Below are 21004 nucleotides of genomic sequence, written 5' to 3'. Positions count from 1 at the left end.
AGGTTGACAGAGAGAGGGGGATTAGGAGGACCTGGGCACAGATGGCTGTGGGAGGCAGATGTCCCCGCTGAGCTGTTCAGGGTAGTCCCTGCCAGCTCAGAAACGGTAACAGAAGTGCGCAGAGCAAATAGGCTACCTCAGAACGGGTGGCTAGATTTGGGAAAGCAGATGCTAAAAAATGCGTTCCATGCTCGGAAATGTCACTAGAACCACGACGACGCGGGAAAACAGCAAGCCTCTTAAGAATTGTGTGGAAGTTTTGAATGCACCAAAACATTTAGCAAAAAGGAAAAGAAACATTTTGTATGCAATCATCTTGACTGAGTTTTTGTGTTTATCTTTCGAGCAATGGAACATTTCAGCAACAAAAATGACTCATGTCTTTTGAAATTATTTCAGCAGCACAACACTATGGACGTTTTGGCTTTATGGACTACAAATAAATGCAGTAGCGCTATTGGATTTTTCCATCCGTCCGGGTTTATCAGCAGGGCAGCTAATACTGGCTCTAATGACACAGTGGCACAGTAATGAAACATTGTCTTAGCTGTGTACTGAAGACATGCACGTGGCCAGCTGGTTGATGTCAGCTCTCTTTTATAACCACGTTATAGTCACGTTCAGTCAACACAGTGACTGCCTTCATAATCTGACAAGCTTTCACTCTCACTTCTGATACGTTCTGATATGTTACGCTACAGTTGATCAGATGGTCGACTTTTTACTGATTGTTGTGATTCATTATTTCCCCTTCAGATGTTCTAGTTTTGTACTATACTTGGTGAAAGCGTCTCTTGCCTTATGCTTTCTGTTGGTTTTTGTTCTGAATACACTTTGGACATCAATTAATATAACAAATATTATTTTACGTTAATGGAATGATATATTGATGATATGATGTTATTGTTTAAGTCTAAATCACAGTTCTGTCTCATTTATATTTTAGTTTTTTTCAGTCAGATACATACGACTTTCCCATGTTGTAATGTCTGTTGAAAACTTCCTGGATGTTCGTTATTCCATGTTTGTGAAAGATGGCATGCGGTATGGTTATGATCATTGGCTAATTGTTTAAAAGTGACATTTCCAGTTCCAGCCTCTCAGTTGTGCCAACTTGCTGCTTTTCTTTATCTTATGTGATATTAATGTTAATATTGGACAGTTGTTTGGGCAGGTCAGTGATTAAAGATCCAAGTCATCTTGGCCTTAATTGAAAATATGTTGTTTTATTATAATTTTGATACTATTTTATAGACCAAACAATCGATTCATTAATCAAATAAAAACTAAAAACAAGATTAATTGAAAACAAAAGTAATTGTTAGTTGGATACCCAGATGAATAGCTCCAGTCATGGAGGATAGAAACCCCATAATACATTATCTGGTTTTCTGTCCATACAATACACCACACCTGCAATCAAATTAAGTGTAATTAAAAGGCTCCCAGGGCCCAGGCAATATTATATCACCCTGAACTCCATGTATGCTTGTCTGGGGTTTGTTAACCACCCACTGCTCGCCTTAGTTTGATCTCCGGGTCTTAAATACACAGCAGAAACGCAGTTATCAGCTTATTTGTATTCTCCTCTGTTCCCAGCTATTGCGCATTATCTGCCCTCCCTTCTTTTACATAGCGGACGAATTACACAGACATGTATTCATGGTAAAAGTCAAATTCCGGTCAGTCATTACATGCTCACAATCGGTGCATTATTAAGAAACCTCTGAAAACTTGAAACTGTGAATGCCTGTCACTGTTTTTCATGGACAGCAGTTGAGTTTCAAGGATGACCCAAATGTGCCTCTTTGTGAGACATGTTTTATAACTTTCTTGGAAAGTATTTGCTAAATTGTCAGCCCCTCTTCATGCTGAAACCACAGGGAGCAGTCAGTGTGCAGTGTCGAACCATAGGTTTTGAAGGACAGGGTAATTTGATTTGGGAGATACATTGTTGGTGGTCTCAGCATCCATGAGTAATTACAGTCACCTGACAGGTACCTGAGAGGACAAAGCAGTGTGCTTTTTAGTTAGCTATTCTATAGCCCTCGCTCATATCAGTGATACGTGCTCGTACCCACAGAGCTCTCTACCAGGAGTCCTTAAAGTAAAAGACAAGGTTAAAGTCCCGTATATGGCAGCGGTAAAAGCCTGTGTTCTTCATTTTTAATAACAGCTCTCATTCGCATTTGGTGCTTTAAGCTAGTGTTAGCTCCTGTAAGTGATGGAAGTCTAATATTATTATTGAAACAAGGATGATCTGAAGAGATACGGTTGAAGGCCATTGATACGCCCTCTGAGCTCTACTTGGACATTGAGTGCATGGTGGTTCACATTGCTTAGCTCACTCACACTTGGGAGCAGAGATTTTGAAACGTAATAACATTTAAGTGCCTTTCGGAAATTAAAAAAAGCGTATTTTGTTGTTCAAGAAGGCAGAGTGTGCATTTTTTGCATTGCAGGACGCCTGGAGAGAACTAAAATAACTGAAGTGATTTGAAATGTGTCTTAAGCCTGCAGCATGCTTCAGTTTCATGAAAGAAAGACAGACTCATTCATCTCCTCGGTGTTTATCACTGTGAGTCATTGCTACTGGAAGTTCAAATGAGAACTGTTTACCAGTAAATCTGTTCAGGCAGTGTGCTCCTGGCCTTCACTTGGATCTTTTTCAAGATGGCTGCATGTTTGAAAGAATAAATGCTGTTGAAGCCTAGGTGCTGAAGTGTGTAGCAATCCTAAACGCTGTATGGTTATCTTTAGTCGTAGAGGTTGCGATTCAATGCCACAGACTTTGTGCTATCTGACAGTGATATTGAATAACTGTAGAGTTTTACTAAGGTAATAGATTTCTAGACAATGTACTATTTGTTTAACAATAATGACGCAGGTGACTGCTTAAATGTTTGATCATGCTTTGTCTAGCTGGGCTCTGAATGTGACATTTAACAGTATCTGCGTGTGCAGTGGACTCAGTTTTGATGTGTGAATGTATTATGGAGAGCTCATTCACATATTTATAAGGAGGAATTGTCTGTGCAGAAATGCTCACCCATTATGCCTCAGCAAAGGCTACTCTTTATCCTCGCAAAATTCCGGCTCTCAACTTGTATTCAACCACTAATTTGTAAGGCGCATTCACTTTTATTCACTCCAAGTTTAATTCATTCAGTCAATGTCAATTCTTGAAAAAAAAAGAATCAATAACGTGAAGTAATCCAGAGATTACTCATGTAGAGCTCTGAAAGATTTTCTGTATGAATTAGTTCTAGTGGAGAGTCAAAGTCAAGCCCATTTTGAAATTAAAATATTGTGAAATCTTAGACATGTGGGGACTGGAAAAAAAGGGAAAAGAGGAGCTACACTACAAACATAGCCTTTCACTATTCACACACGAGAGATGACTTTTTCTCAGATACATACCGTGGACGGCTTTGACTCAGCTGCCTCCACGCATGTGAAACAAGACAAAACCATTCAACCAAAGCTATTCAAGTACGGGTCACGTCATTTGTATGCACTGGCAGGGAGGAGGGCAGGTGCACCTAGGTGACAAGGTGATGCTTTACAGGGATTGTTGTAGTAACTACTTTTACAAGAGTTGGGGCATTGATTTTATACGTTTTTCCGACAATTTCTCGCTGCTCCCTCAGTTAAAGGCTGTATCTCGGCGTCAGTGGAAAACGATACTGAAATGAAAAAAAAATTACAGTAGATCAACTTCAAAAGTCTCCACACTTGAAGTGAGATTTTGAAATGTTTGAAATGGCCGTGGGACAGTTTTTATACTGTTCTCTGTGTCTGTGATGTTAGGTGTTGGTTTCAGCATTGGGTCTGTGTGGATTATAGCTGGAAGGCTTCAGATGTGTCCCACCGGCCACAGTCGACAGGATTATTTTAGGGATTAAGAGCCTGGTGCTCTGTACCTTGGTTGCACAGTACTACAGTATGTCCTCATTCTCCCTCATTCTCTGCAACACCCCACCCCTAAAATACCCAACCTCCAGCGACCAGGCACAAAACTGCACCTACACTCCAGGGACAAGGGAGCACCACCACAACACACACACACACATATGGATGGATTGGACATTCAGGAATATTCAGACTGTATTTGTTCTAATTTTATGTCCATATTGTTTTTTATATAGATATAAAGAATTGTTTTAATTATCGACTAATCTGGCGATTCTTCTTTTGTATTTGTGGAAGTCTTCTAACTGCTTGTTTTTTGACCAACATTTCAAAATCCAGAGATATTCAATTTACTGCAACAGAAACAGCAAATTCTCTCAATTATGACCATGTTTGGCATTTGTGCTTGAAAACATTAACAGTGATTTTTTTTAGCAGTTGCCAGTAAATTTTCTGCCAGTCAACTAACTAAATAATCAACGAATCAGTTCCAAAAGGTGTGTCAGGGGAGTTTAGGCCAGTAAAATTCATTTAGTAGTTTTTCCAAAAAATAATTGGTTGGTTGCGCTTTGAATTTTCTCAGAGTTTATTTTTTTATCCACACAGTGAAGAAACACAGGGACGGTAAGAAAGAGTTTTGTTTTCCCTTAGTACAAAATATACTTAGAGCCCTATTTTAATTGGGCAAGCGCAGCAACAAACACAAAGCTTTTTTTAGGTTTGTGGTGCGTGGACTGGGTGGCTGCCTCGACCACAGCTGCTATTGTGCTTCTTGTAAGTGCAGCAGTGAAAAGTGCACAAGGTGAACACTGATTGGAGGGTGTGATGATTAACAGAGATGCTCTCAGCCAGTCACATCGCTGTTCTCATCACTCTGAAATCACAATCACAGTGACGCATGACGACAGAAGCTCCACAAATTAAGAAACTGCTTCTCCGGGAAACTTCTATTGTTGTCTGGATGGTGCAGAGCGACGCGACGTGAACACACACCACCACAAATCTGTAGCCAGGCAAAACAGTTAATTAGTACAAAGAAATAAGTCATAGTCATGTATTTCATGTTGCAAATGATTGCACAGTATCTTAAAATGTAGCGCCGCAGTAAATCAAATATTAGCCGCTTTTTTAGTTGGAAAAAGAGGCTGCGACACACAGGAATAATATTATCCAGTAATCTGACATCTCCTACACAAAAAGGCTGAATACCGAGTTCTAATGGACTGTGGATGTGATGTGTATTGAGGTGGTCAGCAGCCTGATGACTTGTGTGTGTGTGTGTGTGTGTGTGTGTGTGACGGCTGTGCATAATGACACCGCGCTCTGGCTCAAATTTAGAAGCTGCACATTTATCAACATTTCTGTCCTGCTGCCTTCAGATGGCTGCAGGGGTTTAATGAACTAAAGGAGAAGCTTTTCATGAAGTATAAAGTGGACAATATATACTGTAAGTAAGTATGAGTGTGAGTCACTCATTGATTTATAGATGAATGCAGACTGCTTTACCAGCATTCCTGCTTTAACAACATAAAATGTTGATTTTTGATGCTAATTAAAATACATCAACTGCCTAGAAAGTGTATACATAAGTTTTAAGCATTATTCTGTTCTTACTTTGCATTTCTCTTCATCCAAAAAATATATAAAAGCAGACTGACGTTATACCCGAAACAGACAACAACATGTAAGACCAAACCACAGCGCTGTCAGAAACCACCAACTGTCAGAGCGCTGCTTGTGTTGGACATCATAAAAATAGGGCAATAATGTATCTTTTGGTGTAACAGCATTACAGATGAGATTATGGGTTTCCACATGTACATTTAGTAGTTTGTTTTATGTTTTTTTATTTTCACATTATTCATGTTAGTCTCTGGTAATATCTTAAACTGTTGATTAATCGATTTAGATTGATCTGAAAAAATGAATCTGAAACCATTTTTCAGCCAGGTTTCAGCTTCTCAAATGTCATTCTGGTTTTGTTAGTCTTCTATTATAGTAAAATGATTATCTTAGTTTTTTGGACTGTTGGTCATAAAACAAGCTCAGGCTTTGGGAAATTGTGATTGTTGTAATTGTTTTTTACTCCTTTCTGACATTTTACAGACCCTATGATTAATCAAGTCATAAAGAATAAGTAAGTAATTGGCAGGCTAATTGAAAATGAAAAAGTGTTCATTGCATCCCTACAGATTCCCTTTTGAACACGTACTACCCTCCCTCATTTCCATCCTTCCTGCTATTCTTTAATGTGACTAATGAAGCAGAAGTATCTCAGCAATCTTAAAAAAAGACTTCACAGCAGAAAAGACCTCAGAATTTCACATACCGATCACACCTAGCCTCCTTTCCCTAGTGCTTCAACATCCAGTCAGTCAGTGTGAAATGCATTTTCTCATTTGAGGATTCACTGGACAGTTGAGCTCTGTTGAGGGCAGTGAGTTGTTGTAAAGGTTGTAGAGCGTACAGTGCAGGTACAGTCATCACAGCATCTCTCTCTGAAAGTGTGAAAGAGCTAAAATCGAATGAAACATCTGTCCCTGACTTCAATTAAAGGGTTTTCCTCATGCATTTTCATGGCTGTATCACACTCTCTCATTATACTCTTCAAAACACTTATTTCATTCAAAGCCAGTTGGCTTCCGCTATTAACAGAAACACAAAAGCATTGTCTTTAAGCAGATGTTCCAGTGTGAGTGATGTTTTGCGCCACTAATTTTCTTACATACTCCAGTTTATCACAGAACAGGAAAATGAAAAATTCCAGGTGGTCTTTCCGGTGGCTGAAGCTCGATTTGTTCTTCAGTGTCATTCAGCACGCAATTGATACACGTCTGACTGTTTTGATAGACTTGAGTGTTGCTTTTCTTTGAATGAACACAGATGTGATATGTGTCAGACAAGCTGTGGGATTTTTCAGAATTTTTCTTTGTACCAGCCAGACTTGTTGTCCTCTTCTCCTTCCTTAGCAAAACAGTAATATTTCTCCTTCTCCAAATGATGTGAAGTTTGATCTTATATTAAGCTGCTATTTCTTTAGCAGAAACCTTAGTTGGGCTTGGCCTTTGGTTGCTATAGTAACAATGCACGACTCTGCACCATGACTACAACTGTCAGCTGACTGTCAACTTATTACTGAAGAACAAATTGGCCTTTACTGTGCTTAATATGCCAAGAAATTCCAGCAGTAATCTTTTTGTATTAAAAGTGAGCAAATGATAAGCAGATCAATATTTTAAACATGATCGCATAAGAGTATGTATAGTGTGAAAGTGGTAGCTGGTAGGTGGTTGATTACTAATTTAGCGCCATGTCTGCTGTGCGTGTAACCGGGCAACTTTAAAGGGAGTTATATGTCAGCGTTTACCTAAATTACGTGTGGTTGCAGGTCATTTAAATACGTTTGCAAAATGCTAACAATAGCTCGGGGGGGTGGAATCAAGAAACCCTATGGGTCTTATTCAACTTTTCACTAAACAGGAGTAAAATAAAAAGTAAGACTAGATCTCTTCTGTATTTATTGAACACTGTTGTATTTCTAGGGATGCACAATATTGGATTTTTGTTAATATGTTGATATTTTCCAGCTAATTTTGGTATCAACTTCCGATACCGATATATGCACATATTTTTCAACCTAATTGAAGAGAACATCAGATCTCTTCTATATTAAGATTAACATATTAATATGCCTGCTCTTATCGATGGCCCACTGGCTGGTGCTCAAACTGTAACATTGATCCTGCTGTAACATCCTGGATCCTTCTCTCCCTCAGATAACAATAGCAAATTTGACCTATTTCACAAGTTGCAAAACAAGTAACTAAATGTAATCTTTGTCTACAGGGATCATGTGCAAGTAAGTGTATTCTACAACTGCACAGCAAGCAAAGAAAGAACATTGATAGACATAGTGCAACAAACAAAAACAGCTGGTTGTTCAGAGAACTACACTCCATGTGTTTCGGATGGATATCTTTGGCCCTGTGGGGGTCGCATTCACATTTTTTGGCTTTAAGGACTGGAGAAGAGGCTTCTGACAGGGTGTTTTTGCTGCCGCCTGTTTCTCTCTTTTCTTCTTCACAAATTCATCGGAATGATCACGATGACGACGCTGAACAATCTTTGCAACTTTGTTATCCACTTCTGAATCTTTAAAAGATCTCCGCACTGCAGACACACTTGTCCCTCTTTTACACCCACAGACATGGTGATGTCATCTTTGGCCCGCCCACCCTCACACGTTAACGGTAGAATTCAAGCGTCATCTTATCGGTAGGGATGCAACAGTGGATAATGGGAGATTTACATTATTATAAATTATCATCATATTAAATTATAGCCAATAAATTATTGGTTGATAATAATAATTCATTTGGACTTCTTATGCAAAACAGGCTTTATGTTTTCTAAAAGTTTGTGAAGTTTTTTAATGAACTTTCTTCTCACTACATCTTCGCCTCAGGAGTGCATAAACTACAGGTTATGAACTGCTTTTCAAAATAAAATGCATATCTTGCACTTATCGGCCTATCATATCAGAACAAATTTAAATGATGTGCCAATGTCATCATGCATCATTCCTAATTTAAGTCAGGAAAAACATAGGGAATAATGAGCTCATGTGGGGTCTGCATGGCTCAAAGTGTAAACATCCTCTGTGTTTATTATGTAACTGTTACATAACAACAAATCTCAGGCAACAGAAGGACCTATCCAGAAGTGTGTTCATTTCTTCTGCCAAATGGAGAGAAAGAAAGGCTGAATGTGAACTACTAGACTGTGAAACACTGAAATATGTTTGCAAGACGAGATTTGTGGAGTTTGTGCCAGGAAGAATATTTACAGTTGAGGAAACTAGAAAACAATTTTATAAAGCAAATAACAATCTGGGTCAGGATGGTGCCCCAGTGTTAATAATGGCATCCAATCAAAGAATGAGAGAGTTTGGCTAACAGATTACAATCTGCTTCTCTTACCAGCTGCCATACTGTAATTAATGGTTTGTCATCATTTTCCATTCATGTGAGGTGTTCAAACACCAGCTTATCCCTTTCCTTTTTGTTTTCACAATGTGCATAATCACCGGGGTTTGAATTGAACTTTGAATTTGAATTTTTGAGCCAGAATACCAAAAAAAAAATTTGGTTTCCCTGTAGTCTCGTCAGAAGCGGGGATAAATAAAAGTATCAATTAGTGCTTGTTTCAGGTGTCAAAGCTGCTTCAGAGTGGATGCTCTGAGGTCGCTGGAATAATTACCTGAGCTTTGTATAAACCACGGGAAGTCTGTATCCTGGTGTGCTCCTAGAGAAATGGGGCTTGATGAAAGCAAAGCCCACTTTAGGTTTTATTAGTTTTGTGTTGCTATGCTTGATTGAGAGGATGGACAGGGGGAATTGGTTTTGGTACATGATGTAGCGTGTTGTTTTTTCATATATATCACACATATATTCCAAAATGACTTAGTGTCAAAGTGTGGAATGAAATCATTTTCCCTTTCAGAGAAATGGAATAAAACAAGACAAGGTAAACGTACAAAGCCAACTTCTTAAAACATCGTAAAAACCAAGGACTGTAATCACTGAAATCCTTGCGGGTCACCAGCATTAAACAGGATCTGCTCTGGCTTACATTTATCAGTAAAGATGACAAGCAGTTAAATAGTCCAGCTAAATTGTCTCTGATGAACCACCTCTCCATCTAGTAAAAACAAGCAGGAGGATAAAGTACGTATAATAATAAAAGTTACTTTGTAGTTATCTGCAGGCAACATATATAAAGTAAACTAGCATTGAATCTCTGGTGTTTGGCGATTGAAGACATACTGAGTTGACACAACTGATTTCAGGGAGTTTGTTGATGTTTCAGGCAGATTTAGGCCACTGACAGTTTTATCACAATACTCTATACATGTATGTCATCTGTATCCGTTGTTGTTTTTTTATCTCTGAGTCTACACTCCATCGAATTGGGCGATATCACAGACAACCAAAATGGTTTGGCCTAAAACAGCCTAAATCTGCCACATTGGGTTGTCAAACTCATGCCACATTTGTGACGAGTTCCCATGCAGTTCCTATTCAAGACAGGAGCAACTAAAGAAGGAAGCAGCCACAGTAAACAACAACACCTGAGACAAAGTGCTAATGTAAAAATGGCCTGTTTTGACACACGGTGTTGTGAGGAGGTGTATAGTTACAGGCATCTGTATGACTCCTTGGTGTGAGATTACAAAGACAGTGAGATAACACTAATAATTCCTGGAGGGAGAATGCAAAGACACTCAACAGTGATAAGCAAACTGCAAAAACAGCGAAAGAACACCAAGGACTGGCTCATCAGGATGAAGAAAAATGTCAAGGCTTCAAGTAGAGATCCTGTCTGGGAGAAGTGTCCTCCAGCCATACTTCTGGCAGTGCTCTTTGTAAAAGTGATACTTTGTCCCAAATATATCCTTGAAAGGTGGCTGTTAAAAGTTTGTTGTTTCCTTCTTCACAGAGAGCAGCAGCTGTGGTCAGCAGTTTATATAACCACATTACAGCAAAACTATAGTGTTTTGAACAAACCTATCATATGGATAGACAGTTGAGAAGCGGGTTATGCTGCAGGACTGATTTGAGACCTTTTGATTTCTTTTCAAGCTGTAACCTACCACCACTGAAGTACATAGTAACAGACTTGTATTCAAGCTAACCACAGCTTCTGATTTATGTTGATGGAGTACACAGCCCCCTTTCCAGCATACATAGAGTGAATATTTGATTTTGAGAGGACAATCTCAGGTGAGAAAGAAAGAAAGAAACAGAGAAATCAATAGCAACTGCACTGGAGAAAACCTTTTTTTTTATTTTTATTTTATGGTTACCCTGTTTTACAGGGATATAATGATGAAAAGCCCAGCAAGTTGTTCACAAGTTGTTCACATCAGTGGTTGTGGGCAGGAAAGAAGTGCATTGTGCATTAATGTTCCGGCCTTAAGCTGGAACTCTCAGCGCTCCCACAAAAGTGTGTTCAATTATTAGTCACTGAAGGCCTCTGATCATTGAGGTAGGTAGCAAGCCGTGCTACACTAAAGCTGTTTCTCTTCAAGGCAGAAAATGTAATGCTTGAATCCAGTTTTACATAGGGCATGCCTATAAAGAGATAAATTTGCACTTGAAACCCATAAATTCACCATTTTTTGAAAATAATAGACAAATAATCCTTAAATTCCAGTGTAAAGATCAAGTGCATTCCTGTTTTGTTTACAAAACAACCCAGCAAGGAGTGAAACTTGGCTTGAGGCTTCTTCAGTAAATCTTGCCTTAGGGCCAGGAGCACCACGGCTCAGGTGGTCAATGGACTAACTAACCGGCAGGTCCGTGTGGACTTTCCGAAGGACCTGGACTTCTCTCTTGTGTTGTTTTTATTACCATCCATTCTCCATTGTTTGCCACTTTATTTGTCACAATACCTCCAGGGTAGTGCCTTCTCTGAGGGGAGACCAGCTTGGACTAGACCATTGTCCTCTACCCGCTCTCCTGACAGACACTTTCTTGGCATAGAGGGTAAAGAGCTTTGTGGTTAGTGCCAAACTGATTTCCTCGGTGGCTTTACTACTGGTGCTGGCAGTCTGCGTGGCGTGTTGACAACAGCTAAAGAGCCAAACTTGATTGCCTCTTTTCCTAGTCATTATTACAGTATTTGTCACAGAATATGATGCGATTTCACAAGTCCAAACAGGGCTGGAATGATGTGTAAAACAACTGCTTCGACAATGATGACCCCAGCCTCATCATGTTGTTCAATTTACTGACCCGTTGTCTCCCTACAATTAGCTTTCAAAAGTAAATTGCGTTGGTCTTGATAATCGGAATACAGTCCTAGAATACAGCCTGTTCAGTGCCAGGGATGTTTGATTATTTGTGGCTGGACTGACTTTGTTCACCAGATGTTTGGGTTTCCACCAATGGTCACATTGAAAAGTTACAAGCAGATGTATCCAGGAGTTCACACTGTGAAGGAAAAAAAAACACATTTTACAATTTGTGGCATGTCTGATGTATTCTGTCTTTTGTGCCATTTTCTGTCCACCTTATACACTGCATGAGTATTTTTGAGTGGCCACTGACTACTGTGCATTCATCAGGTTTGAACAGACTTTGTGTATTGTAAGTTGCAAGTCAAAGGTCTTCAATCTCAGTTATCACTTAAAGCCTAAGCTTCTCAGGGTTTTGAAAGCCAGCATCCCTATAACAATGACATGTTACTAGTGAAAGTGGAGACATATTTTCTCTACATTTGCATTCTTTGCATTTTTATACTTAAATCTGAAATGTATTACCTACATTTATGTATGTAGACACACTTAATCAACTGTTTGAATATGAATATCTATTTCTACAGTCAGTGAAAAACAATGACAATGAAATGTCAAAAGTATCTTTGCCCATTCAGAAGGTCTAACAACAACAGAGCAGCCACCCATATGCACAACTATTACTCATGGCTCTGGCTATTTTAGTCTCAAGTCAAATCGAGTCTTATAACAGCTATAAGACATTGAGTCACACTCAGGTGCTGAGATTTCTGTGTTTTATGACTCACTTATTGGCACACTGCCCGTTCCGCAACTAAAATGTCCATATGCTTTCTGGTGTTGCATTAAATGAAGTCAATACCGGGCAAACACTTTCAGGATGTCAGTCTGTTTATATACGTTAAACCTCAGAACTTGTTTTTTGGGAGAACACACAATCCTGCTCTAACGGCTAACATTGCCTGCTCGAGAAGGAGATATTATTTATTTAAGTGAGTAATAAGTGAGTGGCTTCGAAAACATCTGCCTTATTCAGAAAATAAGCATTCCTCCAAGTCTAACTGAAGTGTCTCTTGTCACTGTAGGTGCTACCTATTGGATGGGATCTCTAAAGGAGCCTGGCTGAACCGCTCAAGCATCATATTCGCAGGGAATGACAAGTGGTCTGTGGACCCACGCGTGTCCATCGTGTCCAGCGTTGGAGACAAACATGAGTACAGCCTTCAGATACAGAAAGTGGATGTAACTGACGACGGCCAGTACACGTGCTCCATTCAGAGTGAGCGTAACCCGCGGCCAAAGCTCCTCAACCTTATTGTAAAAGGTGCGTATAAACAGTCCTTGCTGTGCTGTACATGCAGTTGTTTGTGTGTGTTTTTGTGTGCGTGTGTGTATATTAGCTGGTATTAAATGATAATGAACCCCATTTCCATTAGTAGTCACTGATTGATTTGAGTTATCTGCACCTGAATGTGGCATGCTCTCTGATATTTGATCAGCGGGTACAATATTTTCAAGGTTACCTGCTTTGTGCTTTTATTTCTGATTTCTGTCCTCTGCCTTTTTTTAGTCTGACATTCTTTTGGTTACTTATTACACGGATCATTTAGCCAACATCATTTCCATAGCAACTCTGACAATATTCTCACGTTGTCCATGTACTGTACCTAATGGTCACAGGTGTATCTGGCACCATCTGTGCTTTAAAAGTGATGGCATTCTCTTATTCACAGAGTTAGAACAAGAGCCTGAGTCATACTGCTTTGTGTAAAATAATAAAACAAAATCTTTCCAGCAGAGAAATTTCTCCTGTGTAGCTGACATTGTGGGGTACATTTTGTGCCTGTAGGCTATGCAACAAAAAGTAAAGCTTGTTGGTTTAAATGACTGGAGGCAGACTATGCATGCTAGCCTTAATCAAGCCTCCGTGGATTTTGTCATAGTCGGTAAAAAAATAAGATGTAATTCTTGGGTCTTGAATGAATTTTCTCTAGTTAGTTGATATGCTGTGTATGCATTACATTGATTAACAGGTGTTAAAGCTGTGCATTTCAGTCTTTAGCATAATAAAACTGCCATTGAGCTCCTGAGAGGAAGTCCAAATTGGGCTTCATCTTGAGGAACTCCATGTCTAACAAGGTCAATAGGTGTATTTGTGCTTTATGGGCCATTAGGAAGGCTATTGTGGGTACAGAGAGCTAATTGACGACAGTATCCTAATTGTTACTTGTTGAGGTAATAGGGTGGTGGCTGAGTTTGTACGCTGATACCTCAGACTGTAGATTAGCAACGAGGAAACAGCCACTCTGAAAATCCATCGTCCAATGTGCCATGTTTTATTTCTTTAATAGGCTGATGCAAAGATTTACAGCATGCATCGTCCACTGGGCTCTGCATATGTTTAGGTTGGAATATTAATGAGGATGTGATGTTATTAGACAACCTGTCAATGGGAAAACACACTTTTTTTGCCTTCTGTTTTTAATTTCAGCTTGCATCTCACAACATAATGTGATAGTCTGCATTCATTGCCCACTGTTAACACCCTTGAGCAGGAATAGTGCATACCAAATCATTCTTCTTTTGTTTCCAAGCCGTGGTTGATGAAGTTAAAAGGAACACAGTGTTGGAATATGCGTCCTTCCACACAGCCAGGGGAGTATTAATAGAAGGTTAAGAGTTAGAAACACTGCATGTAGAAGTATGAGCTGTGATATGTGAAATGTGAAAGTAGAAACAGCTCACCAGCTGGCGTTGCCATTATGACATATGGAGGAAGCTTCTGAAATTTTTTTCAGGGATGTGATCATACCTGCAGTTTGTTTAGTTTGGTCTAAACCATAAATGAAAGTATTTGTTTTGGCCCTATCCACAGTGTCTTGATCCAAGAACACTGGAGGTTGTCAAGGGGATGAGCAGACTAGTCAAAACAAAGCATCATTTACCTTTTCAGGTGTTCATACCGTAGTGTTAAGAAAACAGAAAATAGCAATAACCCAGAAAGCCGCGTGCCCTTAGCTCCTTTTTTTATTGTAGATTTTATACGCTGCTGGCTATCACATGTCAGCATCCATCTTCGTGCATTGTACTTATAAAACTGAGTGGTTGGAGGGCAGGGCCAGGGATGGTTTGAACATGCCCTGAGTGCCTTTTAAATTGGTTGTTTATGAGGTTGTCTATTAAACTGGCACGCACATGGCTGATGATAAGAGTGCAGGTCACCTCACTCACCTTAAAAATGGCTAACAAGCCTGTCCCATTATTAGAGGGTCACAGAATTTAAAACCAACTGTAATTTAGAGGTATCCTCGATGAAGCATCTACTGCCTATTCATTTATACCCATTAGCCCAGTGCCTAAAATATAAATGCAATGCTCTATCAGCGCTTGTCAACTTGTCAGAGCACCACAGTGCTTTGCAGTTACAGTGACTGTCCCATAGCTGAAAGGTCACAGGGGTAAACCCTGCCACTGCCAATGTGTCCATCAACAGCCTTATGTCTTGTTAAAGGTTCCCTCACGCAGGCAGCCCTTCCTTTTGTACCTTCCCTTTCCCTTTGTTCTTGTTTCTCTGTGTGAATGCTAAAGTTAATCTCTCAGAATCCACCCTTTCAACTTAAACGGATCCATCTAATCAGCATTGGCCTCGATGCTGACTTGGTTGGTTGGTGTCAGAAATGTGAGTGATCCACAGATCCACAAATATTTAAATATTCAATTTGCAGCTAATTTTGGTGCGTTAAGTTACTGCTGTTATTCATAACATCCTGTATGTGCTTCACAAATGTTAAAAATGACATTCAAGGTTAGCAACGGTTAACCAAAATTGACTTGATGATGCAGTTTTTCAAAAACAGTATTTTCTGCACTTTTTGTAGGGAAGTCTTTTGAAACATTACATTCAACATAGTATGAAATTCCCACGGTCCAGTGGTTATTAAAAAACTCCACTAGCCACCGGCTACATAAAGCCCCATCAGTGTCCACTTGTTGGTTTTCTCTAACTTATTTTGCTCCAGCTGTCAAAATCACCCCACTGTTCCTGATGTACAGTCCTGAGAGTGAATGAACTGTGGATGGCTGAGTTACAATCAATGACATTCTCACTGACAACGAGCAGAGCTGCTTTGGCTTTAACAGTCACTTTGCCTCTGCTTCAGCTACATTTTACAGGTACACCGTGCCTGTAAATATACATGTAATAAACCGTAGTCAGCTGCTTGGCAGGCAGTAATGGTCACTACAGGATCATCATGTTTTTGTTGATGTTGGCTTTCTAAAGAACATTCTGTAATGGGAATCTTACCAGGGGTGTTTCGGGTCATGGCAGCCCCTCACCACTGGCCATATGGCCACAATCAAACCGAAGCTAATGTGCCAGCTGTCAGCTGTATAATATGTTTTGCAATGCCCAGAATTCCTGATGGATGTGACCTAGCGGCTAAGATTTGGCAACGGTTTGACATACAAATACCAATTGTTGTTCTGCAGTTCACAAATGTAACATGTTGGTTAGTTCAGTCAGAGTTGTCTATCACTCATATTCTGCGACTTAAAGCAGCTTGATTTGGTTAAATAAAGCTAAGAAGAAAGGCTTTGTTTGGTAGAATCTGACCAACAGTAAATTTAAGCTTCAGTGCATATTTAAAACCAGTCTGGGCTTTCTTGTAAATTCGGGAAACTTTACACGTAAAGTTATTTCTCACTTAGTTATTTCCCAGCAGGTTGGCTAGAGATCGGCCTCCTCTACTGTCGGCCACTGTGAGTGACTCTTGGGCTGACAGCCTGTCAGCAGCCCGGTGGCAGGAAGGATGCTTCATGATGCGAGCAGGATGCGCATTTTTTTTCTTTCTCTGGCATTAATGATTATCTTTGTCATCTGTGATGTAAAACATCAGATTTCCACACAGTCAAAAAAGCAAAAGTGTGTGTTTTGTTCGCCAGCGTCTCTCTCCAGCTAACAGCGCAGTTAAAAGCGACGGGCTAGAGTGCCGCTGAACTGAAAGAAAGGACAGTAATAATGGGTACGTCCCTATAAAAGTGTTCATTTGCATTTAGAGCGGGGAAGTGAGATCTGATCATAAGTGGCCACTCGAGGCGCATGTGAAGATGCAATCGAATACCAGGTATAAACTGACATACTTAAAGCTGTCCACTTGTGATCGGATCACCCAAGATGCATGTTAATACCAGGTTTAAACAGACAGAAAAAGGTAGAACATATAGTTCCATAAATATGCTTTTTTACTTTTACTGTTCTCAGCTATTAGTAAAGCTTGATGGTGTTATGATCGTGTTATGTAAATCTGTTAGTGTTGAGTCATCAGGCAAATGGGTCGCCAGCCGTTGAGACAGAGCTGTGTATCTGAGTGTGAGCTGCAGGCAGGAAGTATGTCGAAATACAGATGACTCATTCCAGCTGATAAATGCCTGCGGTCACGTCTCTGACTGCGTACTCAAGGTAGTTAAAATTTTGGTTCATTATATTGCCAGCCACTCTGTCATTTTTTTTATTTATGTACAGCTACAACGTATGTGTGCTGTTATGGCACCTCCAGAACTTCACACCATATTGTACTTTTGTGTATTTGCTTCTTCAAAACTCTCTGTGTTGTGAATCATTACCTGTCACCGTGCGATACTTGTGTACACATGCTTAAGCCCACTCATGGAGAACAGAGGGATTTCGTTACAGATGAGATGCAGCAGGGGAGAAACTCTGTCATGTTGCAGAGGCTTCTGGGAGCATGCTGTTTTTTTCATCTGCTGAAAGGGAAGGGAAGACACTTTAATCTGGGCTTTTCAGTGCAAGCATACAACATTTATTAATGCTGCAACACGAATGTTACAGTTGAAGTAAAAGGATTTCATGGCGTCGGATTTTTGGCACTTTTGCTTTGCTAGACAGTGAGGAGTAACGCAGAAAATGGGAGCAAGAAGGGATTATGTATAGAAATATGCAGTGGTCTCAACCCATGTCAGGTGCATGGTAGGGTCCTTGACCAGCTGATCCTCCGAGCAATTATGCTTATCTGAAATGTATATCTGTGTCAGCAGTGCTGGGCGGCTTTCTTGTCATATCGTTACAGTTCTGTCAACACATATCAATATTTTTACCATAGACAGAATAGAAGAATGATAAAATACTAGTGTGGATCTGCAACTGAAATGAAACTAGATATTTTTTAGGGAAAGTCATAACTTTTTCATCTGATGATGGAGATGTAAATACACTTAGCGCTTTGCCTCATAAATCCCTAAATTCATAAATTCCTGATCAGTGATAATTTAGTAATTCTGGGACCCACTTAAAGTTCTTACACTAAGAAACACATGTAGCTTTTTTGTTGTGCTATGTCACTGTTAAAGTCTCTTCCTATGTGTTGTGTCCTTTCCTTTCTCCTCCCTCTCTCTGCATCAGCAAAAACCTTTAAACTATTAATGACAATGAGAAACAGCCATTCCTATTTCACACCAGGAGGAATCCCTAGTTATCAACACACTTCTTAACACATGAATCACATGTCACTGCATTAGGGGCGGGAGGTTAGATATGGCTGTGACTCCTCACTCATCTCGACAGAATCATTTAATCTCTGCGTGACATTTATCCCCCTCAGAGATCTTGTGTCACCTCAACAAATTAGACGTTTGCATCTGTGCCTCTCCCCGTAGCTTCATTGCCATTAAACAGTGCCCACGAGAAACGAGAAAATTCAAAACTCACTATCGGGCTGGCAGCTCAGAGTCATGTGAAATAAAGGGCACAGCCTGAAAACTATATTTTTGCTCTCCGTTCTTGTTGCAAATGATAGAAAATCTGAAGCTCCATGTGCAGATTGTGAAAAATAAGTCAACGTAATATAGTATGTGTGAGTACTGTCAGTGTGATACATCAGCAGATATAGAGAAACCTATGAAAATATTAATGATAATGAATGTATTAATGTGTTTCATTAATGTAAAGATGGACTTCAACTAATATTTTATCACAGCGCACAACTCCAGATCTACCAGTGCCTAAATGGGTCTCTTACATAATCTCAGCCAAAAGCAATAATCATCAGGGCCATCAGGGTCTGCTGAATTACTGAAAGGATCCATGTTTTCCGCCAGGTACATTTGGCACAGGTAAATGCCGATCACTTAAACCCTCTCTTTAAATACTTAACAAGATTAAACTGAATGGGTTCTGCCTCTTGGCTTTGTGCTGATTATTGAGCAAAAGTGCAATATCAGTGACATCACCGACAAGCCGATGAACTACGACCATTAAGGACCGCCGTTTGACATCAGCGCAGCTCTTTCACTGCTCTAATGTAGCCCTGGTCTTCATCTGCATATCCTCATCTCCGTTATTCATGCGCTGACCTATTTAGAATCTACCCTGACCATTATCTGATGTAGGATACAGAGGAATGAGAGATCCGTATCAGGCCCAACCCGCCCTTCTACACATCACATGACTACCCTCCTCCTCCTCAGCAGCCATTCTTTTCCCTCCCTCTCTGTTAATTAAGATTGTAGATGTGATAATGTATTAAATATGCACAGCACCTCTCATCTAAGAATATCTTGTCACAGCGAGAAGGGGGAAAGAGGCACCCTTCACCAGTAACTGCCTACATGGGCATTGGTAATGTGCTTCAAGCTTTTATCTCTGAAAACACAAAACTGTTGGCTGAGTCGTTGAGCTTAAAAATTCATTCTGAGGAATCTTGCTGACATATTTTTGTGTGAATCAGTTTTTAGAAATACCAAGCGCCTGTTCACAGCACACATCTAATACCAAACTAAAGGATCATGCACTGTAGAAGAACAGCATACAGTAGATGTGATGCAGTATATCTTCAAACGACTTTATGTAAGTCCTCACATGATGCCTCATTGTGATGTAGTACTTTATAGGGTTAACATTTTCAAATATTTGAGGCATAATCCTGTATGTGATGAAAATGCTTTGGACATTAATATGGATCAGAGCGGATCCACAGTGAAAACTCATTGCCCACGCTCATGGAGTGAGTCAGTCTGGGAAGAGTGTTTCACAGCAAGAAGAGAGATGGAGGGTTAAATCTCCAGGTCGTCGCTGCTCTCTTTGATGTCAGGACAGAGAAAGAATATAATCACAGAGTATGGCATAAAAAGGCCCCGCAAATCGCAGTTTATTCTTAATATGCTGTGATTCTGTCACTCTCATTAATTGCTGGGGCCATTTTAGATTTCATTTTCTCTAAGTCCGAAAACACAGCCCTGTCAGCTACACTTTAACGCAACTCTCTGAATCCAGAAAATGAACACCTCCTCCATGACATTTCTCCCTCATTTACTGGTGTGGATTCCTCTTGAGGATAAGCTATATCAATACTATAAAGTTAAAGCATAATTGCAACCTAGTTCTAACTTGCTCTTTATTCAATTGAAAATAGATTGCACTGTGTGAACATATTGGTTAAACAATTTCCCATTTAAACTCGCTGTCGAGTAGCTTAAACGGTTGAATGTTAAGTTCTCCATATTTCATTCGAACTGAAACATAGCAGGACATTTTGTCAATAGTCTCTGTGATTCTCCCAAAGATGGAATTGAATGCTGCTATTAGACAGGCAATTTACTATAATAGCCCATATCTGTTATAATATGAACGGTAGAAGTCATTCTCATACCTGAGTCATTTCAGTAAATTAGGGCGCCACCCACAGGTGTGCAGGCTTTATTTGGTAATGTATTGTTGTATGTGGAATTATTCCAATTACATGTGCTGAATCATTCAGCAGATTTAGTTTTTAATGTAATTATGAATATCAGTGAATAGAGGTAATGCTGTTGAGGTCATAAAGCTTTCCCTACTTTTGGGTTAAATAAAGATGAGATTATGAGATGAGATGATTATGATGAGAGAGAAAAAATAACAGATACTGGCAGACCAGATGCAATAGTTCCTCATGACTCTATGTGTGATAAGCTGTTTTGAGTGCTGTGAGAAGAGGATAGTGAGTCGGTGTTACTGGCCCCAGCTGGAATAACTGTGTATCAAGAGTCTCAGTGGAATAATAATGCATTAAGACAACGTGGCCTGCCATTGATATTGAAGGGAAAGTGTAGAGAGAATATGAGTGTGTCTAAAGGAACAGATTTGCCATTATGGCCCCTGACATTTAGTTAGCCACTAATCATTGTCATTTGTGTGTGTGTGTCTGTGTGTGCGTTTATGAATCCCACTCTTAGCACCTCTAAAGTTCTTTGCTGTCTCATATTTTTGCATGTGCATGAAGCATTCTATGTGTGTGTCTT

At 39.8% G+C, this 21004-nt stretch overlaps 1 protein-coding gene across 2 annotated transcripts in view; it reads left to right on the top strand.

Moving 5' to 3' along the window:
- negr1 (neuronal growth regulator 1) overlaps positions 1-21004 on the top strand; it is a 131912-nt gene that overhangs the window by 28721 nt on the left and 82187 nt on the right. For both annotated transcript variants that reach the window (XM_035653646.1, XM_035653647.1), the window contains exon 2: positions 12796-13034. In XM_035653646.1, coding sequence (XP_035509539.1) covers positions 12796-13034 — 239 coding nt within the window. The remainder of the gene's footprint in view (positions 1-12795; positions 13035-21004) is intronic.

This window comes from Morone saxatilis, unplaced genomic scaffold (assembly GCF_004916995.1).
Source record: "Morone saxatilis isolate NCDOM2014 unplaced genomic scaffold, NCSU_SB_2.0 Contig12, whole genome shotgun sequence".
Classification (NCBI taxonomy): Eukaryota; Metazoa; Chordata; class Actinopteri; family Moronidae; genus Morone; species Morone saxatilis.
This window is presented reverse-complemented; position numbering and strand designations above follow the sequence as displayed.